Here is a 26473-nt window from a genome sequence, read left to right as displayed (position 1 = left end):
ATAGAACAAGGAAAATGAACAAACCGGCATTCTCCCTCTGTGGTGGCTGTACCAAAAATAAATAGCTTTATTGAGTGGCTTTCGCAGTGCTCTTCTTCTTGTCCTTTTTCTTGAGTCCATCAATGTTTCCTTTGAGGAGGTTGGCATATGCCTGCACGAGAATGCCCCAAGCATATATGGGAAGCCCGCTGTGGACACTTTTTTTTTCCCCCTCCTCTAGTATGCCAACTACTGTCAGGATGTGGCGTGCTTAAAATAAACAGTGCAGAATATACGGGTTCTTTTCAACTACTGTGGCGATGAATAATGTTTACTTAAGCCTTTGAGTGCCAGGTATTCTAGAAGGACCTGCTCCCCGAGTGCTAGGTTGCGTCATCGTTTTCGTTATTAGCAAAAACAGCAAAGGCTGCATGCTGTGAACCACTGCAGCAAATACAACAGCAGCACCTCTATGAAATTACATGTCAACTTTGAGTTTTAACAAATGCTCAGTAGATGGAGGGACTAGTCACTTTTTTTTCGAACCCGAGTAAACTCGTGCGTAACGTGCTCAGGTGTGGCATGCGAAGGGTTAACAGATGAAGGTTGATCTAAAAGGGTAAAGAAGACAAACTCGTGGAAAATGTAGTAATAACAGCCACTAGGGTATGATGCAACTCAACAATGAACTGGCAAGTACCTCTCTAACAAGGCCTTCCAGCCAAAAGCGTAAACCTATTACGTCATGGCTGTCTCCCCCTTGATGTCGCCTGCCATGTCAGGCTAGCAGGTTCAAGTTCGTTGACTGCGAAGCCATGACAGCAGGTGAGTGCCCCTTGGCTGGAGGACTTCCTTTGAGGGACGTTTGCCGCTTCGTTCCAGAGTTGTATCTGACTGTAGCTATGAACACCGATGCATCTAACGAGTGACCAAAATCGTATTGCAAACAGATGTTGAGTTTTTCTACACTACGCAGCATACAGCAGCATGGCAGTATGTAGCACGTTAATGACTACTGGCAAGTATTCGAGAGCTTACCAGTTGGAACCTGTTGACGTCCTTGGCATTGATCTGAAAGAGAAAGAAAAAGCCTTGTAAAAAAATATCGAGTGCTGTGCAGCTAGTGCCTCTGTTGCTGCCAGCTCGGGACCTCACCACAGTGCTAATCTTGTTATTTCCAGCATGTGCTCTGAGTAGACACTTGTACTCGGCCGGCGGCTGGATGGGGTTCGCCGCAAGCTTCTCCGGCCTTGGCTTTGGCTTGGTCTTGCCGTCATCTGAGTAACAGCGAGACAGTCACTCGCACAGGTGGAATAATTGCGAACACATCGCTATGTAGCTATGTTTTGAGGCTGTGCAGGTTAACTTGGTCACAAGACATCTGCTGTCACAATATAAAAAATAAACAAAGCAGTATGATCAATTGAAGCACTGCTACCACAAAACGTTGACTGAATGCACCTGATATCCTCCAATTGACTGTAGCGAATACACAAAAAAAAGATTAATAAAAAAAATCGGTGAACGTTGTCGTACATATCAAGCGCAGATGAACTAGCAACAGGTTACGCCATAGCGTTTTGACACGCAGGCTCCGTCGTTAATACGGTCAAATCACCTATGAATCCTCTAACGTGCAGAACGAACATATATACATCGTTATTACACTGGATGAGCTCGGAAACTAAGTGCATGGCTCGTCTCGTCTCCGATAAAAATTAAAAAAATAAGAGAAACTGCAGCAAAGACAACGCCAGGATGCTAGTTCTTTACTGCGAAGTCCCAACAGTTCAATGACACTCGTTTACAATTAAAAGAAAAAAAAAAACGCTGAAGAAATGCTGTACTACTGTTTCCAGCATAAGGCCGCGTGAAAAAGCCGATTGGCCGTGGACCAACTTACATCGTTTCATGGTGATGTAGACAGATCCAGAGGTCCGATACTTTTGGAACAACTTGGTGAGTTCGCTAAGGAACTGCAGACATAAAACAGCGGCAAATCAGTAACGGAGCGACACTGAAAAACAAGACGCACCAAGTTGGTGCGAATGCCCATACTTTGTGCAGTCCGTTTGACACTTTGGCAATACATTTTTTAGGTTTACGTTAACGCGAACGCGTGCTTTCACAGTTTCTCACTTTCCAGATTGCAAAAAGGGCATTTACCGATTCATTTTCGAGTAAAACCATGCCGCTACAAGTGCCAGACACGCACGGGTCCACGCATGAACCGAAAAAGAAAGCGGATTGTCATGGCTTGTCAAGTGATCAGACAGCAGTATATATATTTACGATCATTACAATAAATTTAAGACATCATTTTTAAAGTGAAACATTTTTATTACTTGTTTTATTAAAATTTAAAATCTAAGTCAGATGTTGTAATCTCGGGAACTGTAATTGGTTGTAATTTTGTGTTGTCCCGTGTGTCTTGCGTCGACCGCAGCCACCAAACACCAAAGGCAAGCCGAAGGCGCCAAACATTCCGGTGTTTGTCGCAAGCGCGTGCATTTGACGCTAGTACGCTAGCTATCTTAGCAAGACACATAAGTTATGGGTGAAGTAAGGGTTGCTGCTCCTGAGTTGTCAGAAGAGGAAGCTAACCTCTACGACCGACAAATACGTCTGTGGGGACTGGAGTCACAGAAGCGGTAAATAACTACTTGAACTCGTGCCCTGTTCGCGCCGCCGGCTGCGGGCTTTCATAGATGCTCGGTGGTTTGGGGCGTGTGTATTGTTTAGGAAAGTTCGAGTACTGTGGTGTATTAAGTGCGTTTTCAATGGCAGGTTGCGAGCTGTGAGGGTCCTCTTGGCCGGCTTGAACGGTCTGGGAGCCGAGGTGGCGAAAAACCTTGTCTTGGCGGGCATCAAGTCTATAACGCTGCTGGACCACAGAAATGTACGTGAGTTTGCCGCTGCTTTCGTGTCAGCGAAGATCTGCCTCGTAAATAAAAGAGCACGCACCGTGTTTTCCAGGTCTCGGATGACGACTTCTCATCTCAATTTATGATTGCGAGAAGCGACGTTGGCAAAAACGTAAGTGCTACTGCAGGCCTCTTTGTGTCTATGTGTTCTGCATGAGCCTAAATTACGCGCGTTTCCTGAACTTTGGACGCTTTGCGTGCGGTCGCTGTTCGAGAGGCGGCAGTAGCGCGTCTGAAGACTGTTAGGTGCATTGAAATGCATTTTCTGACACTTGACTGTTTTTTATTTTAGACCTGAGCTGATTGTTGTGGCTTGTGGACCAAGGCAAACCTGAATGACAGCGTGGTAGTCTTGTCACCTGGCTTTGCTGTACATGCTTGCACTGTTACAGAGGGCGCACAGCTCAAAGGCGTACACGAAGAACTTGAACCCGATGGTGGAAGTGGAGTCTGAAGATGGCGAGCTGCTGAACAAAGACGACGAGTACTTCCGCAAGTTTGACATAGTGTGCTGCACTGCCAGCCTTTCCACAGAAGCCCTCACCAAGGTCAACAACCAGTGCCGAAGCCTTGGCGTCAAGTTCTACTGCGGCCATGTGTGGGGTCTTTTCGGCTATTTCTTCAGCGATCTCATTCAACATGCCTACACACAGTGAGTTGTGCTTTTTGGCACCCATTAATACGCGCTGGGCTTATTTAAAAGAGTGTGTTTGCTATTTGTGGCTTACTGTTTTCAGGTATCAATGTATTCATTGTTTTGAGCAATTGACTCTTGTACAACATTGCGGGATTCTAAAGAGAAACTTTGGCTTGACACATTGGGCTCTGCAGGAGAAAAATTGTAGTTTTTTTTAGTGAATAACTGACCAGAAAATTTCAGGTAATCTAGGAAACATTTGAATATTTTACACGAGACCACACTAAATGTTTTCAAGGCTTAGCCATGCCACAGCATGTTTCTTGTCTGATATGAAAGCAGCAATAGGTCGTTCGATTCGCCTGCACTTCGTGAACTGGTTCTCGCAGTGCTGCACTTCGCCATTCGTTTCAGCGGTACAGGATGGCGCCATCTGCACGACGCCATTCGTTTCAAAAAAGTGCAAACGTTGTGCACGTCTAGTTCAGGAAAGTGCAGGAAAACTGTGCACCTCCTCAATGGTCGATGCCTAAATGGTGCAGCTGTAGCCGCCATGGAAGCAGACGACGGCTTTCGCGACGATGGCTTGCGCTTTGCGATAAACGGCGGAGATACTCAAATTATTCCACTTGTCGATGACAACAGTGCCTCACACGGGCCTGCCGACTCTCATGGAACGTGAGTGGCCACCCGACAAGGCGATGACGGAGGTGGGGACGGCGGCCCTCGCTGGCACCTTGCTTCTCTCGACCATTGTGCTCTCGACGGACCCGTAACCGGCGTCTATCAATCCTTTCTACTAATAAAGTTATATTAGTACTCGAAGCCGGTTATGTTAACTTAAAAGTAAACACGTGTATGCAGCGCATGATGCACGTTGTTGCAACAACCGCTTAGCATGCAAGTCGGCGCGCGCGCACCTCAGTCGTGTTCAGTAAAAGAACACACGTGCGTTTCGCTTAGCTGCCGCAAGGTTGCATCGAGACTGATTCATGGCAACACTTCGCTGCGATGTGCTGTTTGAAAATTCTTCACGCGGTTCGGGATGTTGGCGGCCGTTGATTTGGGCCCCACGCTGCTGGCTGCAATTTGGTGGCGACGCCAAGGCTACTCGACCATTTGTTTTGGAAGTAAGCAGCACTTGAACTGCTGGAACTGGCGCTGCACGCTCGCGGCACCGCTGCGGTGCAGGGAGTGCAGGCGAATCGAACGGACCTAATGTTAACTTAAGGTAGAGTACCAACTCTCACTACAGGTTTATTATAGAAGGTGTTGCATATTTTCATTTCAGCACCTTCTGATATTTGTTCATGTTTTGCTGCTTTTGCTTGATCCCTCCAGTTTCACAGAGGGATTGTTTTGAGGTCTGCATTGTATATTAAAAGAGGTATTCACTGAGGCCACGCTACCAGACGGTGTGAGCATCGTCGCGGCTAGCGTGCAGTGGTGCTGGTCGTTTCACACCAGCTTGTGTAGTGCCAAGTACGCTATGACGGACCTGGCGTTACTGTTAGTGATCCGTAACATCTTAGCACATTGTTAAATGCGTCACTGTCCGCTTTTTTTTTTGTGGAACGCTTTGTGTGCAGCAGAATTCTTCTGTGCCGTGATATAACTGAACTGCCCGTTTCGGTGTTTCAGTCAGGCAGCCACTCTATGCCGCAACTCGGCAGCAAAAATGGCCGGATGTGCTACATGCAAGAATGTACATGACTTTCAGTTCTTACACTCAGTTTGCACTTGCTTGCACTCATATATGCTTGCTTTTTTCCTGGTGTGTGTCAGAGAGCTGCCAACCCTTCCTGGTGCCAGAGGTGGCAAAGCAGGGCCCAGCGTTGCCAAGAGACCTAAGATGGAAGACCATACAAGTGCTGTGGTCCAAAAAGTAAGCTACTGTTTACATTCTTCATGTTACTCAAACCAGAGCTCATAAAAGGTTTCTTAATCTTGCAGTGGTGTATGTGTGCATCCATTTTCCTGTACCAGGGGTCACTGAAAGGTCCCCATGACATGTTCATAACTGTATTCTGCAACACTCTTTTTTGCGTCTCATACCGTACATACTCGCGTAAGGGCCGCAGCTTTTTCCCGAGATTCCGACAGGGTGTGGCTCTTACACGAGTCAGGCCTATATCTACCTGCAGAAACGTCGCATTGTTTCTGTGACTGTTCTAAAATATAATGTAAACACTGCTAAATTACCACGCATACTTTATTCAAGGAAATGCCTCGTCACTTTCGCTCTGGCAGCTACTTGAAGAGCTCCTTCCATGGACGGTTTTCCAGAGGTAGTAGTCTTCGGTGCCGTCCATCTGGTTTGATATTCCAGTCAATTTGGTGCACTATTCCAGTCACCTTGGTTTAAATTCCAGTCTGCGCCGAATGGCGAGCGCGTTCCGGTTCATCAAGCGTTGAAGCCATTGCTACTTGCTTTAAAATTCGGAAGCGGAATGCCCATGTGGCGAGCGATGGCAACGGCTTTCACACGGATCATTTCCGTCGACACTGCATAGCTGTTTTTTCTTGTTGTCGTGACGTACTCCACAGGTTCCTTTTCAAGCTCCGAAAACTTGCACGTCTTCCCACGGAATGCTTTCCCGTTTCAGTTCTTACCAGCGAGCTGATCTTTCTGGTTGCTCTGCCGACGCACACGCTTCTCATTGATGTCGAAGTTGCGTCCAGCCGCCCGCTTTCCGTGCTCGTTGGTGTAAGCGACGACTTTCAGCTTGGAAGGCCGCAGTGTACGAATTCAAATCTCTGCCCATCGTCACCAAGAGGTAACCATAGGCCGCAATCCACTGAACAACACTGCGCACAGTAATCACAACGCACCAACACACTGCCCATGACCACAGCACCACACAAAGAAAAAATGGCTTCCGGGGCGAAACGGTTGCAAAAACAAGATCGCGTCCCCACGTGATCTCAAAGCACTGATGATGATAGGGGGTTGAAAGCAGCTAGTGCCATCTAGTAGCGACTTATGAAATTTAATTGTTGCTGGTGCACAAATTTTTATGCTTGGCTAAGAAAATATTTATACATTTTTTTTCTTCAAAATTTCGGCTCCAATGTTGGGGGGTGCGGCCCTTACACGAGTATATACGTTGTTTAGGTCCTCTCAGTGATTGGGTCCTGGTAACTGACCTGAGAGGTTCAGAAGTGCCTGATCAGTGAAGCGCAATACATCTGCTGCAACTTTTCGCCTTTGTTACAGATGATGACTGGTGTACCACTCGTGAGAGCACTCCAAGTAAAGGCTGGAAAAGCAGGCACTGGCCTAGACAAGAAGACATCGCCCCTCTTTTTTATGGTTCACGGTGAGCCTTCTTTGAATGCACGAAACACACCATGCAAAGTTTAGCAACACCTATGCTTCACCATACATTTTTGCTCCTTTTGGAGACATGCATTCTTCATGCATATGGAGCTAAAATTTAGTAAACATAGGCTTTCTTGCTTCGTTTTCATGTGATCACTCTGCAGTTATCATTGTCTCTCGCATGCTGTGTCTCCTGATTCTACCCTTTCCCACAGTGTTGCTGCGCTTTTTTGATAAGCACCATGTTGACGCTTGTGAGTCCGACCGTGAGGAGCTGCTGAAGCTGAGAGACCAGGTCACATCAGACCTGGCTGTCGACGAGGAACGCTTGCCTGACCATTTCTTCAAGTAAGTTCTCTCCTTGTTCACAACTCTCCTGACCACATAAGTTCTGCACTGAGTGAGAGGCAATACCATGAATTGCCCATCAGATTGTTCATTACAGTGAACCAGTGCAGCAGTGTTCGAGGCTTCTTTATTTTTAAAGTTTGAGCTGCCTGTTGGTGGCAGCCAACATTTTTTGGTTTGATGAGAGGTTATTTCGTTGTTTGTTTTTGTAAACTGCCAACTGCAGGAAGCTTGCATTCCATACCGCAGGTTTGTCCCAGGGCAGCGAGCTCTCTGCTGCGTCATCTAAACGGTGTTTTATTGTATCATGTTTTCATTGTACAGACACTTGGTGGAAATAAGATGCTTGAGGGTAAATAGTAATTGTGCTGGTGTGATGGAAGAGGGTTTCTCACCACACAGTGCTTCTGTACATGAAGCAGATTTTCCTAAATTTGTAGCTCGGAAAACTTATCTAGCTGTCATGAAGCATGCGCACTGAAATGATTATAAAGTTTGGTGCATCAGTCTTCTCTTCTAAAGCCATCAAGAGTAACTGGAAGGCAATCTTAGCCAAAAAATTTAATTTCGTCGGCCTTATTTTATGCATGAATGAATAAATATATTCAGCCAAATTGTGATTGTGTGAATTACACAGTGCACCAATAAATCTTGACCGCTATGTTTTGGATTCAGAGAAATTAAATTTTTTCGAAATAATCGCCTTCCATTTACTTTTGACGGTGGACGTACGTCCCTGAACCCTGCTTTGTGGCAGGCGGTCTAACTATCCACTCGGTTGTGGGCAACCTGCCAGGTGTGTATGCCCTGGTGGGCTTTCACCTGGGGTGAAGGCATGGGTAAAGGCCTTCAAGGTAAATGTCTTCAGGGCCTTTAGGCCAAATGCCTTTAGCACGTAAGGTGCTTAAGTGTCCACCGTAACTAGTGCTACTGCTTAGCTATGCTAAGTCACGCTAAGCCATCTGCTATTTTTTTCTGGCAAAATTTTCCTGCCAACTGCAGGTGGCAGCCGGCAAGGGGGTGTTTCATCCCCAGACAGGACAGCTTTCTTTGGTAGAGAGACATCTAGTGCTAGCACACAAAAAAAATTTGCCGATATGCATGGTGGATATCCGCTGTCGCCTCTGTCTGGCCGTGAAGCTCCGCAAACGAAACTAAATGGCCAGACTCTGTTGATTTATGGATGGAAGCCTGCTGATCCTCAATCTTCTTGCCATTGCACGAACATCAGAGGGGTGAGGGAAACATTGTAATGGGGAGTTCACGCCTGAGAGCGGCCATTGGGATGATGACTTGTGGAGTAGGTCATACCTTGACACGGCGCCACTTCGGGAGCTCATCCGAAATGGCTAATGTCAGCCCTAGGGCGTTTGGCACGACTCTGGGAAAGGCCCAAATTGTCTGAATTTTCAAGTTAACGGTGGTTGAATTAAAGAGGTTTTACTCTATATATTCTTGCACGATTTTAATGAACAAAAGCCTTTCACAAGGTGAAACTTGTGAGTGGAGCATTCGAGTCATGTACTACATTCTTGCAAGTTCTCTTTCCTCTAAGCAGGAAGCATCCAGATTTTGGGGCCCAAGCTAATTACCATAGCACCACCTGCCACCAGTCTTGTATAGCCCTCCTTCCCTATCCGCTGCTGTGGCTCAATGGTTAGGGTGCTTGGCTACTGAGCCCCAGAGTACCCAGGTTCTATCCTGGTTGCAGTCGATGTGTCTCGACAGAGGCAAAATGCGCCCATATGCTGTGTGATGTCAGCGTGTGTTAACCCCCAGTATCCAGAGCCCTCCAGTGTGGCGTCCCTCATAGCCGTGTATCTTTTTGGAGCGTTAAACCCCACAATTTACAATTTACCTTTTTTCACTCATTGGTCTTTGATGATTGATTTACGACCGTGTGAAATGTGCACTCTTTTTGTCATGAAATATTACTGGATGCTTGTAACATTCGAGAACGCTTCAAGCTTCAGATTCAGGTCATTTGAGGTAGAAGGGGATAGTAGTTTGGGCAGCTGTGCAAATTGTTTATAGTGCTTGTAAGCCTTTGTGAACGTCAGTAAGGTACTTTATGATAGAAGCAAGGAGCAGCTAGGTAGTGATCCTTCTGTGCTTACGAGTAGCTATATGTCTTCTGTCTTGTTTTGCATTTCAGCACTGTTGCCAAGGAAATGTGTGCCACCTGTGCTGTTGTTGGTGGTGTCCTGGCTCAAGACATCATCAAGGTTGGTTTTGTGGTTACTCAGCAGGCTGCAGTGTTGGGATCTCTGCACCATTTGCACCAAGGTGCAGAGAAGTGCAGGCTCATAGCCAGCTCATGGCAAAGTGACTGGCAAAGTGAATGATGAATTTGAATGAAGCAGTTTGCACATCTTGAGATGAAATGCTGGTTCATTGTTCTATTTTTATAATTACAACTGCGCAACACTTGAGGCTCTTTGTGCAAATTGGCAATGGGTGGGGGACTACTCCTGGTGATCGTTATGGCTAAGGCTCTGTGCTGTGCTGAAACATGGTGAATGGGAAGGAGTTACGGGAGCAGATGTGCTGGGCACATGCAGCTATGCACAGGCGGTGCTTTTCATGTGTGCAAGATTTGAAGGCTATGTTTTGGTGCTGCATAGATGAACGCATTCAAGGTGCTGAAGGACCATCTCATGGGTGGAACTCCTGCTACAGTTGCGCCATTTTGATACAAATGCAACTTCTTGCGCCAAACTGTGTCAACCACAGAGAAGAGAGAATTGTGGCACTTTGCGCCGGAACGGCCAGAACGACTTCAACATCTGTGCTCCGGCAGCGGTCGCAAACAGTGCGATCATTTATTTTTCGAAAAGAAAATGCAGCCGTTCATATTCTGCGCGGTGGGCGCCTCCCGCTCAGTTTCTAATAATTTCCACGCTCTTTTAGGCATTCCAGCAAGTGGTGGTGCACGCGCGGCCACTTGGTTGTCGCTGCTGCTGACTCCAAGGAACTGAATGGGGTTGATTGGGCCGAGCAGTGCGGCCAAGTTCGCGGTGTTTCACGCACAAACCATTGAAAGGGAGGCTGAGGGCACTGCGAGCAAACTCTGTGCTAATAGGGCGCTGAGCCATGTTGATTCTGAGGCCATGGCAGATTTAGAATAAAGATAGATTGGAACAGTTTTACGTTTACAACCCCGTGGTCGATTGCGGCTGTCTGGGTATGCGGTGAATCAGATTATGTTACCGCATCGTTCGGACTGCACGTTTGGGAGCATTTTCGCCCGTCATGAGTGTCGGTGTGCCGAGTTCGATTCCAAATTTCAAAACATTTGGAAATTTCAGATCCATTGTTGCAGCCTATATACTTTTTATGACTGTTACCACTGTGAAAAAACTTGCAGTGCCTATTTGAAAAATTTGCATTCATTAGGCATTTTAAGTATGGTGTCTATCTGCTTCAAAATTAAGCTGATCGCATTGAGTGAAAGAGCTGCAGTACAGTGCTTGTATTTTTTTGGGGGGGTGTTCAAAGTGTGCTTCCATGTTCGATTATTCTACAGAAATTTAGATAGCCCTGCTGCAAACTGCTTCAAGAGCTGCCGGGATAGTACAGTGCTTACGGCAGCTCGAAGACTTGACCTCAACGAGTCAACCATCCGCGGATGGCGGCTGCAGCGGGAGGGGCTTTTTAATTGTGCGCCCGACCACAAAGGATTTCGAGGGCCTCGCCACGGCCATCATGTGGAGCTGCAGAAAAAAGTGGCGGACTTAATTATCGAGCAGCACAATCGTCTCATGAGGGTCAGTGTCGAGCTGATCCATTGGAAAGTTAGACATTGCTCAGGAGATAGGAAGTTCAGAGCATCTCGTGGGTGGGCCCAAACTTTCGTGAAGAGAAATGGATTCTCTCTGCAGCAAACAACATCGATGCGGCAGAAGTTACCGGGAGACTTCGATAGTTAAAACGACTCCGTTTCCAAGAACTCGGCCTCCTAACGCGAGGAAGATGAATAAACATGTTGGCCACGATGTCTATTAAAGGTACTTTGTTTTGCGTCCTGAAGCTTCGCGTTACATTCGTGGTTTTATTTTTTCCCGCTGGGCAGCATGTAAAGTCACTCCTCGCGTTACATTCGTGGTCGCGTTACATTCGAGTAAATACTGTACTAGGGGAAAAAGACTACTTGTCTGATGATCATAATTGTATGCTTGCATGTTGATGCATGTCCACTTGAGAGCTGCGTATTGCCTTTCTTGATCACCTTGGCCTTTGCAATACACGTCCAGTTGTGTCAGCTGGTAGCGAGTTGATCAAGGTGCCTGGAAAAATTTCACAAATTGTGTCACTATTATTTTTCAGAGTTAGTATTTGTTGGACTTAGCATAAATTTTATGCGAATATATTGGAACAAAAATTCTCGCTTTTCCAAGATATTCCTTGATTCTTATTGTGTTAATGCATATGCCATGCTGTGAAGCTGAGCTGTTTACAAGCTTGAACACCTTTTTTTTTGCCTTTTTTAGGTGGCCTCATGCAAAGACCCACCTTTGAAAAACTTTTTCCTTTTTGATGGCATTGAATGCTGTGGACTTCAAGAGAACATTGGCCGATGAGTTGATGTTGATGTATTTTTCATCAGTTGTGCACCTGACCAAAATCATACATATGTCAACAGTACAATGAAAGACGAAGTGGCACAAAAACTGAATGTGGTGTCAAGATGGCCATCACTTCTTACGTTTATAATCCTTCATTTTTTATGTCTTAGGTTGTATTTATATATGTCATTCAAGGGCTCATGATTTGATATTTATTTGAAATTTTACTGTGGAGCATTTGTTGCTTGAAAAGATTGACCACTTTAATATAGCATAGAAGAATGCATTTGTTTTCCACGGTAAATGTGAATTTATAAATGTAAATGTTGATGTGCACTTGTATGTGAATATGAAAATGTACCTTTTCTATAAATTCATGTACCTGCACTCATTTTTAAACACTTTTTAAGGTGGTTGTGGTTACCCAACCTTGAACAGACAGATTATTGTTCTCATAATATGTCAAAAAGTTCCTGAAAGTTCTGTGGCAAAAAGCAGCTGTTTTAAGCTGTGCCCTATGTGCACACTGCTGTTTCTCACTTTGTTAGATAATTGGCATTCGAATAAAGTTTCTTTGTGGCCCTTCTGACTTGGAAAATGTGGAAATGTAATAGTGTGTTGTACTGACTCTGATTATTCATAAATTTATTAAACTAAAATCAATATTCGTTGCATGATTAGAAGAATTGTTAGGATCCTGCTTTTTCTACATGGTTTCAGGACAGCAGACATTTGAGCAATGAGGACTAGTCGTGTGTCAATCACCGTAACTGGTCATCTGACTTTTTGTATACTCTGTCAGATGCAGTGGCAGTTTTGTAAGAGTTCCTGAAATGCAACTAACACTGCTTTAAGATTTAGAGTAAGCTGTACCTTAGTATCTCAGAAATGTACTATTGACTTTCTTTGCTTTGAACATGAAATGGCAAGCAAAACAGAACAGCAGTACTGTTGAAGTGGTGCACTAGATTGTGCCTTTGTACATGGAAATCCTCACCACCATGTCCCAGTCTCAAACATACGAATCGGGCACAAGATTTCGATAGTTTCGATTTGGATTCTTAGGTGTGCTCATCTAATTCGCATCATGCTCTTCCTCTGTTTCGACGCGGTTCCCGAGAAATGTTCTCCCAAGTTTGTCGAGAATGAAAACTAAAAGCATTTCATGCCTAAGAGAGAGCAAGCCATTTTAATGATTGCAGGACAGGTGTGCCTGGTGGTTAACCTGGCATCCAAAAATGTGCCACTCACATTTTTTTCTAATAATTCTAATTGAACTGATATATTTCCAGATAATAAAGTACAATAATTACAATTTTTAGTTGTGGTTAACGTCTGTTAGAATAATTGGATGCTCTGTGCCCCCACTGTTGGAACCAGGATGCAGCAACAAAGAAGATCAGTATGAGACGCAGATTGCTCGGTGCTCGTGATAGTACTGTCAAGGTGAACAAGAAACCTGGAATAGACTTCACATTCTGATCAGCCGTGCCTGCAAAATATTGGACCAACTGTGGTCCATGCGGACATCGATATGGTGTGATAAGAGCTGCTATTCAGCGCCTGTCTGTGTTAGTTTTGGATAGGAGACATTGTGTGCTTTACGCTTTCTTGTTGCATTGACATGCTGAGAGGTGCTGAAACTGAACAGACTGAAAGGCATGTAAAGAGGACGTAATTAGGTACTATGAACCTTCGTTTTCAGTCATGGCAAGGAGTATGTGCGACAGCTTTTATGAAGGCCTGCACTAACAGAAGAGTTCCTAAACAATTCGATCTGTCATCGCCTCAGCAATATCTTGTAGTCTGGTTAGGTATAAACACGTGTAGAACTACGTTCAATCGAGAATTCTCGTTTGATGAGTGCTAGTGGCTTTAACAGTACAATAGAATACAGCTTTATTGAGAGTATTCTACTTAGCCCAAAGAATGGTTGAGCACCTGTGGGCAGGAAACATGGCCACTCAGTGCAGTTGCTGGCACCGAAGGTTGCGGTGGGGTGCTGTAACTGGCAATGTTGAATTGTCCATAGACACTGAACTAGACTGGAAGAGAAACAGATGGCAGTATGCTATTGAGAACAATGAGCTAGCAGAAATACAAAACTAGAAACAATGGAGAGTGCGGTATAAGAAGGGACCAGTCAAGATAATGCGGAGAGTACAGTGCAAACACGCAGCAACTCGGACACGAAATGAACACACAGAACGGGAAACTGCAAAAAAGTACAAGGGGACAGTGCACAACAGCACACAAAATCAGGAACGGTCACATTCAGGAAAGGGACGCAATGAGAATGCAAGAATGGAAATTACAGGCTATGATGTGTTTAAGGAAGGGGGGGGGGGTGTTATTTGCACGTTGAATTTCTAGAAGTTATCTTTATTAAAATAAGGTGTGACTATGTGATCTTCCAATGAAAAATTTGGACTTGAATGCTGGTTGGAAGCACTGACTTGATTCTAACAGACCGCCACTTTCAAGCCTATTCCTTTTTACACTGAGAGACGCATTTAATAAAAAATGAAATATTTCGAACACAGAATAAAGTACTGTCCATTAAACAGTGTGGAAGACCCACAGCGCTAATACGGCATTACAGTGGCAAAAAGATCTACAAAAAGATCTGTTCTACTATATATTTCTTTCACTTTGTTTTACATGATCCTTAAGTGACAGAATGTAATTGGGACTCTGCATGTACCAACCGGTTTTTATACCGTTTTGGAATGAAGATATTGTGGAAAAATTTCAGAACGAACGATTTTCCTCCTTGTTCAAGCGTATCCAAGCCAAGACTGTCTTCTGCAGTTGGCACACTGAAAATTCTTTGTGTGGCTATAATAACAAAAGTTGCCATATTCTGTACCCTTTCTAATTTACGAATATTACTCATTGCCCAGTGATCCCACACTGTGCACCCATATTCATGTACAGAACTCAAAGAAGTCTTGTATCATAACGCTTTTCTTTCAGTATGAAACCATCTCGTTTTTCTACGAGTGAACCCTAAAGCTCTGCAGGCTTTAGCTGCAGTAAAATCATTACGTCGATTCCATGTGAGATTGGCGCTCATGTAAACGCCGAGATATTCGGGCTCAAGGATTTCAAGTTCATTCCATTAATATTATGGCCATATTCACGAGATGTCTTCTTTGTAGTGAAGCATATGTGTACTGTTTTGTTTATGTTAATTCGCATGCCCCATGTATCGCACCATGCGGCAACCCTGTTGGTGTTTTCCTGTAATTGCATGCACTCATTCAAGTTACTAGTTGGCCTGTACAACGCACAGTCATCCGCAAATAGTCGTATACAAGAGAAAATACCGTCACGAATATAAATAAACAATAGTGGGCAAAGAATGAGCCCTTGCGGTGCAGCTGAAGTCACACCTACACCATTCAACTGTTCATTTATAATCACCTGTTGGCTTCTTAAATTAAAATACTCTTTTATCCATTTAACAGCTGATGCATTTATGTTTTACCATGACAGCTTTTCGATCAACAGCGAATGGGAGACAACATCAAAAGGTTTTTTCAAGTCCAAGAACGCACGGTCAACAGCAATCCCTTGATCCCAAACGCCTGCTATATTGTGGGTTAATTCTGTCAGTTGGTAATACAAGAAAACCGCTACAATAACTGAATTGTTGAGGATTGAGTAACGAGTATTCAACTGTTGCATGATGTTAGTGTAAAACACGTGCTCGAGAACTTTACAAGCGACACTTGTCAAAGAGACTGGTGAGTATAATTGCTAACAATATTGCGAGGTCCTGATTTATGTACTGGTGCAACATTGGCAACTTTCTAATCTAGAGGCAAATCGCTCTCTTGCAGTGATTTACAACCAATAATGTGCAAGTATTTGGAAAAAAAAAGAGGGGTGACCCAACGCTGGTTTCAGTTTTATTATTACCTGGCCTGGGCAGCAGCTTTGACTGTGGCCGACCAGGCGTTGCATTAAACAAACAGCGTTCCCATTCTGTTCCGTTTAACGCATCAAAGCGCTCCAGCGTTCTTTGCAGAACCCACTTTCATGCCCTGCGCCACACGCTTACCTGTTCCACTCTGGTGATTAAAATTTTATTTCCACCGATGTAGGAGGACCCCTACTCCCCGCCCCTGGCACACACACCAAGGGGACGGGGTTGGAACATCCGCGATTAAAGGCTGGCGAAGATACATTGGTTATTTGTGGTTTCAGCCGCCAGGCGGACAGTTCGTTACTGTTCGGTCAAGGTGTGTGACGTCACGGAGGGAGTACGCAGTGTACCTGGGATGCCTCCTCTCCGCAATGCAGCGACGGCGACAGAGAGCACATCTGCTGGAGCTCTCCGCGGCTGGCGTTGCATCGAACATAACCAGCGTTCCGTTGAATGCATCAAAGTGCACTGGTGTTCAATGCAATACCTGGGTTCGAACCCGACCGCTGCGGCCGCTTTCCGATGGAGGCGAAACAAAAGGCGCCCGTGTGCTGTGCGATGTCAGTGCATGTTAAAGATCCCCAGGTGGTCGAAATTATCCCAGAGCCCTCAACTACGGCACTTCTTTCCCTCCCACCTTTCCCTTACGGCGAGGTTCGGGTGTCCATCGAGATATGAGCTACTGCGCCATTGCCTTTTTTCAGAAATAATAATTGTTTTTTTGGGGAAAGGAAATGGCGCAGTATCTGTCTCATATATCGTTGGACACCTGAACCGCGCCGTAAGGGAAGGGATAAAGGAGGGAGTGAAAGAAGAAAGGAAGAATTAGGTGCCGTAGTGGAGGGCTCCGGAATAATTTCGACCACCTGGGGATCTTTAACGTGCACTGACATCGCACAGCACACGGGCGCCTTAGCGTTTTTCCTCCATAAAAACGCAGCCGCCGCGGTCGGGTTCGAACCCGGGAACTCCGGATCAGTAGTCGAGCGCCCTAACCACTGAGCCACCGCGGCGGATGTCAGAGCACGTTAAAGATCCCCAGGTGGTCGAAATTAGTCCGGAGCCCTCCACTACGGCATCTCTTCCTTCTATCACGCCCTCCTTTATTCCTTCCTTTACTGCGCGGTTCAGGTGTCCGCCGATGTATGAGACAGATACTGCGCCATTTCCTTTCTCCCAAACCCAATTATTATTATAACCAGAGGTCATACGCTGACTCCTGCCGGAGGGGTCATGATAAGAGTAGAGCTATTGCAATAAAAGAATCAGCGCAAAGAGAAAGCAAGTCAGTCTGCAAACCGTCGGGGCCATGGCTGCAGTGGCTTTGGACTTATCGAGACGGTGTAATAATGTCTCAATGCCCTGTTGATCGATAGCAATAGCATCCGCATCCATTGGTTCACCAAGTACAGGTTTGGTTTGGTTTATGGGGGTTTAGCATCCCAAAGCGACTCAGCCTATGAGGGGCGCTGTAGTGAAGGTCGGAAATTTCGACCGCCCGGGATTTTTTAACGTGCACTGACATCGCACGGTACACGGGCCTCTAGAACTTCGAGTACTGTTACCCATTTGTGGTCACATGGTGTAGAAACAATGGCAGCAGCGAACTTTCGCCACAGCTTTTGCGTTGCTCAGCTTATTTCGTGCAATTTTCTGTCAAATTATAGTTATAAATCCCTGTTCGCGTCGGTAGCACAATGCTCGATTCTGTGGATATGTGACAAGATCGTTCCAAGTGTACCATGATCTCAGGGTTGAAGTTTTTATTATTTGTCGAAATGATGAACAGGCAGCCGCAGTATTTTGATTGATTCTAGCAATATGGGCCCTGCCAATTTCTGCTATAATTTAGTACTATGCCAAGTGCGCACGCACGCAGCTGTTAGCAAGCTGTTCCACCGCCGCCGATTGAGTGAAAAGCCTTTGCACCGCTACTTCGGCCCATACAAGATCGTTTGCCGACTTGGAGAGCTTGACTACGAAGGAGCCCCCAACGGAACGGCAGCGTCTATGCTAGCAGTGACCGCAATAGAGCATAGGGTTTTTTTTAATCCCCATCTCCGTGAGCGCGTTACTGTACTTTGTTACTGTATTGCGTGCTGTAGTCGTTGTACAATGCATCATGTGCACTGTAAGAAAATTTTTACATCTTGGCTCTTGCTCAAAGGCTTCCAGAGAGCAGCAGGTTCAAGAAAAGCTCAGAGAGCAGATCCAAAATATACCTTCCTAAGTAAAAATAAAATCCCCTAATTTCCTCATTACTACCTAAGAAGCAGTAAAATTAATACCCAAAGGCTACTTTAAAACCTTCCCGAGTGCGCGCAGAGGATTCCCTCGGTCGGGTTCGAACACGGGAACTCCTGATTAGGGCGCTCGGCTACTGATCCGGAGTTCCCGGGTTCGAACCCGACCGCGGCGGCTGCGTTTTTATGGAGGCAAAACGCTAAGGCACCCGTGTGCTGTGCGATGTCAGTGCACGTTAAAGATTCCCAGGTGGTCGAAATTATTCCGGAGCCCTCCACTACGGCACCTCTCTTCCTTCTTTCACTCCCTCCTCTATCCCTTCTCTTACAGCGCGGTTCAGGTGTCCAACGATATATGAGACAGATACGGCGCCATTTCTTTCCCCCAAAACCAATTATTATTACCCCGCACCAATTCCTCGAAGGAAATAAGTATTACCATTCCACCCGGAAAAAACCTCCCTGTACGGGCAAAAATTATATTCTCCGTTTTGACGGCATAAAGTCTTCCCGCGAGAAAATGAGAGGGAATGCCCATCTGGGCATCTGTTAGGCATGATTTAGGCTTAGTGTGCGTGTAAAGCTCTCAGTTCCAGTCTCTAGGCCTACATAAGGGCTATCAAGGAATGAAATGACATGTAACAAGCCTGCCACGAGAGCATTTCGTGGCAAATATTTAAAATGTGAGGGCAAATGAAGGCATTTTGTTATAAGGAACGCGTTTTGGCGAAATAATGCCGCTTGGAGCAATCGGTAATCTCGTCTACGACAGGAGACATATGTAACAGGCATGCTCGGCACACGTGTTCGACAAATGAAAAATTCTTGGTAATGTCAGATGAACATCTAGTTAATGTAAGTCGGAACCCCTTGCAGCCGCAGGGAGACAGGAATGTGTAAAAAAGAGGGGAACGTGAGTGATGACTATAAAACGGGTGAAGCAAGACCGGCATGGACCGACATGTGAGTTTATTATATATAAGAGTGTACGTAGCAGCAACTGCATGATGAATAGCTTTAAAGCCATTGATTGTTTCCAAGAAGGTTGAGTTCGCTGCGTAGCTGACGACAGAAACCTAAGCCGCACACAGTGCAGCACGTGATGCTGCATACTGGTGCGAAGCAGTCGAGTTCTCCACGGCATTGAAAATTGGTTTTTGAGGAAAGGAAATGGCGCAGTAGATGTCTCACATCTCGGTCGGCACCCGAGTTGTGCCCTAACGGAAGAGATAAAAGAGAATTTGAAGTAATTTATTTTCGTATTATACACGGAGGTGGCTGCTCATTCAAATCATGTAGTCTCCTTATCCTTGCTTATTCGTTACTTTCAACTAGTCTTCTGGAGTGCAAGCAAAAAGCGGTAGGGGTTTAACGTAGTTCGACTGCGTAGTAGTGCGAAAGCATGCGTTTACCTGGCTGGTTCATGGTTTTGCTTTGCTGGGTAGTCGGCACCTCTGGCGGCGATGTTAGTCCGATAGCAATATTAGTTGTTGAAGAGGACGATGTGCAGTGCCCAGCGCGAGTGTGTGTATATTAGTTCGATAGTAGTGTTAGTTGGTGAAGACGACGATGTTCAAGGCACATCGCGAGAGTGTGCCGCAGTTTACCATCACGCCTGCGGCGATAGCATATATAGTGCTCTCGTCCTGAGGCCAACGAAGCTGGTCTGTTCGCGCCGCCGCGGGTTCGAAATCCCACTCGCAGCACTATTTTATTTATTTATGGTTTGGCCAAGGTCGCCATCAATGTCTAACGTCAGACAAACTCGGTGAGCCGGTTAGATCTCGTACTAAACGCCATCACCCTTGGTCGTCTACCACCTGAGATGAGCGATGGCTATAGCGAAAATTCCTGGAGCAGAATGCGAAATAATTCTTACGCTGGCCTAACTGCGATCTTTGATGGCTATGAGAAAACAACGGGAGTACTGGTAATTTTCACATGTTCAAGAACTATAAGAGGCCATAGCTGTACCACGGCAGCTGGATGTATCCTTGTGGCAAGACCGAAGCTCGTCGGACCGACTCAGCAGTGATGTCACGCAGCTTGCGCATCCTGTCAAGTCTTTGAAATTTGTTAGATTCCCAGACTTCGTACTGTAAGCGACTCACGTCATGCTGCTATTGTGTTATTTTTCTGTCCCATTCTTTTTACTACTGACCATAGGAACATACCCAGTGCTCTGATAGCTGTCGCCAGAATCCATCGCTAAAAATAAAATAAAAATAAAAGACGACAGAAAGCTCAAGCGCGCACTCATAACTGTTTGTTGCATCTCCTTGACGAACTAATTATAAACTTCAAAAATGGTTGCAGTTTCGCTCAGCTAAGCGTGCACATGGTTATGCGAGCGAAAGCTATTATTGTGTTTGGTTATGGCGTGGTTTAAAGCTAGGTTAGGCTTAGACACGTGTTTTGCATTGTTTAGCATCGTTTTTTTATTCATGATTGTTTTCCTCGCCGCGAAACCAGTATCATGCGAATCTCCCCTTTTTGTGAATGTAACAATGGATTACTGACCAACATTCCTGCACCTGTAGCTGAAATCAGAAATGCTTCCAAGATTTCTAGCCCTAATCTTTTTCTTGCTCAACCAACTATTTCTCTTCTTGGGAAGCATGACTTGGAAACAATAGCTTTGAAATGCGGGGCAGCCGAGGTGAATGACAAATGCATGACACCGCTATCTGGTAATGATAAAGCAGTAAATAACGTAGAATACTATACGTAACCTCATTCTTGCTGCAAGCTTTGCAGTTTTTTCTGTCACCGCTGCAGTGCGCCCACATAGAAACAAGAACGAGATTTGGAATGCCTGCTGAATCAGTTATAGCTTGCGAAACTAGAAAAGAAAACAGAGCAGCTCAGCCGCGATGTAGACAGCCAACCAGACCAGTGAAATGCACATGAGCAAGTAGAGCCACACAGTACTGGACTTCATTGTATGCATGCGATGAAAGATTAGATGGGTACAGAATAAAGTGAGAGCAAAATACTCTCCTTATATATATTTTTATTTTCTGCTAGCCCCCCCCCCTCCCTGTTACGCATTTTATTTAATAATAAGGCTTTAATTATCTGAATTCGCCATATTTTCTTAACAGTCCATATCTGTGTTGCTTAACTTCAGGCAGCGGCTGTAATATCGACTCAAAACGAATATTGTGATTTCAAAACACAATTAAGAACGATTAAGAACGACGAAGTGAGGTGCCCGTCTAGGTAATTGAAATCCGCAATAGTTGTCTTGAAGGGGGACCATCTTGGCGCCAAATTTGGACCACACTTCTCAAAGTGGTAGTGGTAAAAACTTTATTTTCGTCAAGATTCATTCAAAGGTGCTCTTTCGTAGATCGAGGGGGTCTCCATTGCGCTCTTCTTTCCCTGCTTCACTGCTGGTCGCGTGATGTGGCCAGGAGCCCTTGGCGCTCGGCGACTTCCAAAGCTCGGCTCACGGCCCGGAATTGGGTCTTCGGGTCGGAGCTGAGCACCGCAACCTCCCAGTCTTCGCGGCTCGAGAGCTGCAGGTCTATCGGCGGCGTGTCCCGTGGACATTCATGCAGTATATGAGCCAAGTCGGCCCTATCTTGACCACATAGCTTACACTGGGGCGAGAGTACTCCCGGATACATAATGGAGTTTTTATAACGATTGGGGAAAGTGTTTGTCTGGTGTTGCATCCAGGGCACCTGCTGGGGTTTGATCAAAGACTTATCGGGGGTGGGTATTTAAGTCTATTATTACGGTAGTGCATAGTTATGTCGTGATACGTGACCATGCGCTCCCTGGCCGACCTCCGGTTTGGGCGGTTCTTCGGGAGATGACCTGAAACTGTTTGGTGCCGACTTTTCACGCATCGCTGCCACTAACACGCAGCACCAGGCACAGAAAAAACGACATACTCTTATTCTTATGCACTCTACATATGTGAAGACCAAAATCCGGAAATGTCCGTAAAGGCTCAAAGCTGAAACAAAGCCGAAAGAATTGTTACGCAGATGCTTCTACAAATAACTATGGCGCTGGGAGGAACTGAACGTCCTGAGGCTTGAAGCTTCAACACTCATGCATCCCCTCTCCACAGTTGTCGTCGTCGTCGTCAAGAGCATCGATAGTCACTTTGTCGTCGACTGGTAACACTGGGATTCATGTTTCTACTCTCCTGTCCTATTCGCACAATCTTACCTTCCTACATTTTGCCACCATAGTTGCTTTATCGAAGGCATTCTTCTTCTTCTGCTGCTACTTCAGTTATGCTGCTTGTCGTGTTCTTTCCATTCACATCTTCAGCAGTAAACCCCCTGCAATCATAAAGCTCGAAATAAGGAGAGAGAGAAAATACTGGCAACGCTTTCACTTGTGGCGAAATGCGTCAGCGGCGCATAATGCACGCTTTGTAAACACAGAATAAGGAAGCTTTGCCGCGTCACTACAAGCATTTTTTTACACGTTTCTGGTGCCTGAAACTATTAGCGCTAAATGATTACAGGACGTAGTTGTACTTGGCCCCGCCGCGGTGGCTCAGTGGTTAGGGCGCTCGGCTACTGATCCAGAGTTCCCGGGTTCGAACCCGACCGCGGCGGCTGCATTTTTATGGAGGCAAAACGCTAAGGCGCCCGTGTGCTGTGCGATGTCAGTGCACGTTAATGATCCCCAGGTGGTCGAAATTATTCCGGAGCCCTCCACTACAGCCCCTTTCTTCTTTCACTCCCTCCTTTATCCCTTCCCTTACGGCGCGGTTCAGATGTCCAACGATATATGAGAGAGATACTGCGCCATTTCCTTTCCCAAAAAACCAATTATTATTATTGTTAGTTGTACCTGAACTGTATAATGAAATTATTCATCTGCAACTTGACAGTTCGTTATCCTTCATAATATCCTTTGTTTCTTAGTGACCACGACGGGGTCCTGCTTTGTATGTTGGGTATGAGTGCGCATGCGTTGGGCTATATAGCTACACATTGCGCCTGCCTGGTTTGAAGTACGCACCTGTCTTTGCTTGCCCGCGTGTGCATAGTGCTTGGCTGGGTTGCATTTCATTACTCTCGCAGAGTGCACCTATAGTATTGTCAACCAACATATTTGATCGATATGTGTACTGTCTGGAAGGGAATACTACTTAAAGCAACGATTACATCACAAATTTTTTGAGTTCGGCCCTTGCCTGCTTCATTGGCGCAGTGTCTAGCTTGCACGAAGCTAAACATGGCTTTCACGTGGAGGAAAGGGGCTTGACTACTCGGACATGCGACCTCGTGAGGCACGGGTTCTTTTCACGTTCCTGAGACTAATATATAACTGCGTAACCACGATTTTCTCCTTGTACGAGAGTGGAGAGAGGTCCGGACCCGTAGAGTATCTGTTACGGGTCCAAGTTGGACTTTTTTTGGAAATGTGGCGGAGAGTTTGAAGGATGCTTCACTCCCGCCACCGGTTGGCCCGGTATTGCTCTACCTCCGGGATCGGCCTTAATTGTCTTTAGCGCGTCTTTACTATCCTGTCTTTCTATCCCATCTTTCAACTCTCCTTCTATCTGCACGTGGTAGGGATTGTGGCTTGGCTTGAGCCAGTGAGCAGGCCTGTGCACTTTCCTTTCCTTCTTCCTGGCAGTAACAGACACAGATTTCTCCTTGTATACACGCAATAGACGCACAAAAGATGACGGCTTCCTTGGCCTGTTTCGAAAGGAGACAGTACTGGGCGCTTGGCCAGAGAGAGAGAGAGAGAGAGAGAGAGAGAGAGAGAGAGAGAGAGAGACGTGTCCTTACTAGAAAACCGAATTCGATCGACCACCTGGGGATCTTTAACGTGCACTGACATCGCACAGCACATGGGCGCTTAAACGTTTTGCCTCCATAAAATTCGGTTTTCCATAATAATAATTGGTTTTTTGGGGAAATGAATTGGCGCAGTATCTGTCTCATATATCGTTGGACACCTGAACCGCGCCGTAAGGGAAGAGATAAGAGAGGGAATGAAAGAAGAAAGGAAGAATTAGGTGCCGTAGTGGAGGGCTCCGGAATAATTTCGACCACCTGGGGATCTTTAACGTGCACTGACATCGCACAGCACACGGGCGCCTTAGCGTTTTTCCTCCATAAAAACGCAGCCGCCGCGGTCGGGTTCGAACCCGGGAACTCCGGATCAGGGCGCTCGACTACTGATCCGGAGTTCCCGGGTTCGAACCCGACCGCGGCGGCTGCGTTTTTATGGAGGAAAAACGCTAAGGCGCCCGTGTGCTGTGCGATGTCAGTGCACGTTAAAGATCCCCAGGTGGTCGAAATTATTCCGGAGCCCTCCACTACGGACCTATTCGTTCCTATCTTCTTTCACTCCCTCCTTTATCCCTTCCCTTGCGGCGCGGCTCAGGTGTCCAACGATATATGAGACATATACTGCGCCATTTCCATTCCACCAAAAACCAGTTATTATTCAGGTGTCCAACGATATATGAGACAGATACTGCGCCAATTACTTTCCCCAAAAAACCAATTATTATTATGGAAAACCGAATTTTATGGAGGCAAAACGCTTAAGCGCCCATGTGCTGTGCGATGTCAGTGCACGTTAAAGATCCCCAGGTGGTCGAAATTATTCCGGAGCCCTCCACTGCGGCACCTCTTCTCTCACTCCCTCCTTTATCCCTTCCCTTACGGCGCGGTTCAGGTGTCCAACGATATATGAGAGACAGATACTGCGTCATTTCCTTTCCCCCAAAACCAATTATGTGTGTATGCAGTGCCAGAATGGACGATCGTTGCCGGGATAACCAGTGGGCTGTGTTTGCGGCGCGGTTGACTGGGCTTCACTTTCCTGGCTGTATAGTGCACGTCGTGGTTGGTGTTCCACATATAGGCTTGGAAAGATCTCAACGCGGTTCGGACATCCTTGGCTCTTTACGTAGAGTGAGTTTATACTAGTGCTTGTGATTGAGCGCAGTAATGAGGTGCTTGTTTACGCAATGCTAAAAATTAAAATCATTTTTTTTTCAAACGATTCGATGAATAGGACGTGAAAGCAAGTTTCCACGCAAGTTATGTGACCAGGCGGACAAAGGTTCCGAGGATAATGTTGTAGTAAATCTTCGATAATACTTGACGAAACGTCGCATACAAAAGCGACGCGAGACCGGCAGGAGTCCTGCACTGATTTTCGATGCGTTGGATGCGTATTTCCGTGAATTAAGCTGCAAATTTTGAAGCGAATATTTCGGCACACGGATGGGCTGGTAGAATTTGACCTAATGGGATAGTCTAGGTATACGGCCACCTTTAGTATTTCAGTATAAAAATCAAAGCTAACTGCGGTGAGTAAACAGTTCGATTATCGATTTTAGTTATCAATGAGACGGGCGGCAACAATTATTCGCCCAATGTGTGCCCGTCTGGGAGCAGAGTCTGCGTGGTAAATTGGTTTTTTGGGAAAGGAAATGGCGCAGTACCTGTGTCGCATATCGGTGGACACCTGAACCACGCCGTGAGGGACGAGATAAAGGAGGGAGGGAAAGAAGAAAGAGGTGCCGTAGTGGAGGGCTCCGGAATAATTTCGGCCACCTGGGGATCTTTAACGTGCGCTGACATCGCACAGCACACGGGCGCCTTAGCGTTTCGCCTCCATCGAAACGCAGCCGCCTGCCTGCGAGAACACTTTTGGTGCACTGCTCATGGTGCGACTTAAAGAACTCTGAAAGTCTAGTTTTGAACATCGCGCAAACTCGCCCTTGTCTTCAACCCACATCTACAACAGTCACGCTGCTCCTAATCTCCACTCACCCTCGTCCAGAGCACAGTAGCAGACCAGGAAAAGATCAAGGCAACCTTCCTGCTACTTTCTTTTTTCAAATAGCGCCCCTTGCTCTCTCCCTCTCTCCTAAAGGCTTCAAGGTTTTAGTGAAAACAGCCGCGGTGACGATGCTTACGAGCTGTTGCAGAGCCGTGACCAAAACCACGTACAATGCAAAATCTCCCATTTTAAAGGCAAAACTCTCCACGCACAAAGGCAACGCCAGTGATGCTTTACAGTTCATGTAAGCATTGCAAATTTCTTTCCAAAACCCATACCTTCCGAGCAGGCGCAAAAGGCCGCTATTATTAGATGCATTTAAGAAGAAACATCTGAATTACATGTAAATACCTCATTTTAACTTTATGCAAGCTTCACATAATTCAAACTCATTCTTCAGGTGCCAAACAAGCTGAATTCATGAGAGTCGACTTTCATAAGTGCCTGTGATTGTGTAGTGAGGACACTCACATGCACTCGAACTCGCAGGCCGATCGTGTCAAGAAGGCGTTCTCCTCGTAGGAAAAGGTTATTTCATAGAGTGCAGTGGACTTCACGCATTGCTGTGATGTCATGTTGTAGTAATAAGCGTCAGAACATCTGTCTGGGCACTCGCAGGAGTAGTTGAAGGATCCAGCGCAGCGTACAGCACTTTGACCTGAACGAGCCACCGAAAGGTAAGCATGCAAGAAGAAAAACAGACACAGTAAGGGAGGGGGTGTGTTCACATGAGGATGGT

General features: G+C 46.0%; 3 protein-coding genes across 4 annotated transcripts in view; 1 reads left to right on the top strand and 2 right to left on the bottom strand.

The window, feature by feature from the left end:
* Positions 1-29: 29 nt before the first annotated feature.
* Srp14 (signal recognition particle 14) lies at positions 30-2243 on the bottom strand. Its single transcript, XM_077665606.1, has 5 exons — positions 2146-2243; positions 1883-1955; positions 1135-1256; positions 1018-1050; positions 30-151 (listed from the first exon to the last, which is right to left on the bottom strand). Exons 1-5 carry the CDS (start codon positions 2167-2169, stop codon positions 68-70), a joined length of 336 nt encoding a protein of 111 aa, XP_077521732.1. The 5' UTR covers positions 2170-2243; the 3' UTR covers positions 30-67.
* A 198-nt stretch (positions 2244-2441) lies between these two features.
* Positions 2442-12364, top strand: Aos1 (SUMO1 activating enzyme subunit 1). The gene is made up of 9 exons (XM_077665603.1): positions 2442-2630; positions 2767-2878; positions 2956-3015; positions 3296-3555; positions 5326-5425; positions 6758-6860; positions 7078-7210; positions 9366-9435; positions 11701-12364. The coding sequence occupies exons 1-9, from the start codon at positions 2533-2535 to the stop codon at positions 11788-11790; spliced, it is 1026 nt and encodes a 341-aa protein (XP_077521729.1). The 5' UTR covers positions 2442-2532; the 3' UTR covers positions 11791-12364.
* LOC144132889 (penthalaris-like) overlaps positions 11410-26473 on the bottom strand; it is a 29531-nt gene continuing 14467 nt past the window's right edge. The window contains exons 3-5 of one of the 2 annotated variants that reach the window (XM_077665605.1): positions 26206-26392; positions 22135-22250; positions 11410-11496 (exon numbers count right to left, since the gene is read on the bottom strand). In XM_077665605.1, the coding sequence (XP_077521731.1) occupies positions 22163-22250; positions 26206-26392 (275 nt within the window). In that variant the 3' untranslated portion in view covers positions 11410-11496; positions 22135-22162. Of the gene's footprint in view, positions 11497-22068; positions 22251-26205; positions 26393-26473 lie in introns of those variants that run through there. The other variant, XM_077665604.1, reaches the window with a different exon arrangement.

Source organism: Amblyomma americanum, chromosome 5 (genome assembly GCF_052857255.1).
Source record: "Amblyomma americanum isolate KBUSLIRL-KWMA chromosome 5, ASM5285725v1, whole genome shotgun sequence".
In the NCBI taxonomy this organism is placed as follows: domain Eukaryota; kingdom Metazoa; phylum Arthropoda; class Arachnida; order Ixodida; family Ixodidae; genus Amblyomma; species Amblyomma americanum.
Note: the sequence above shows the minus strand (reverse complement) of the source record. Positions and strands in the feature narration are given on the sequence as shown.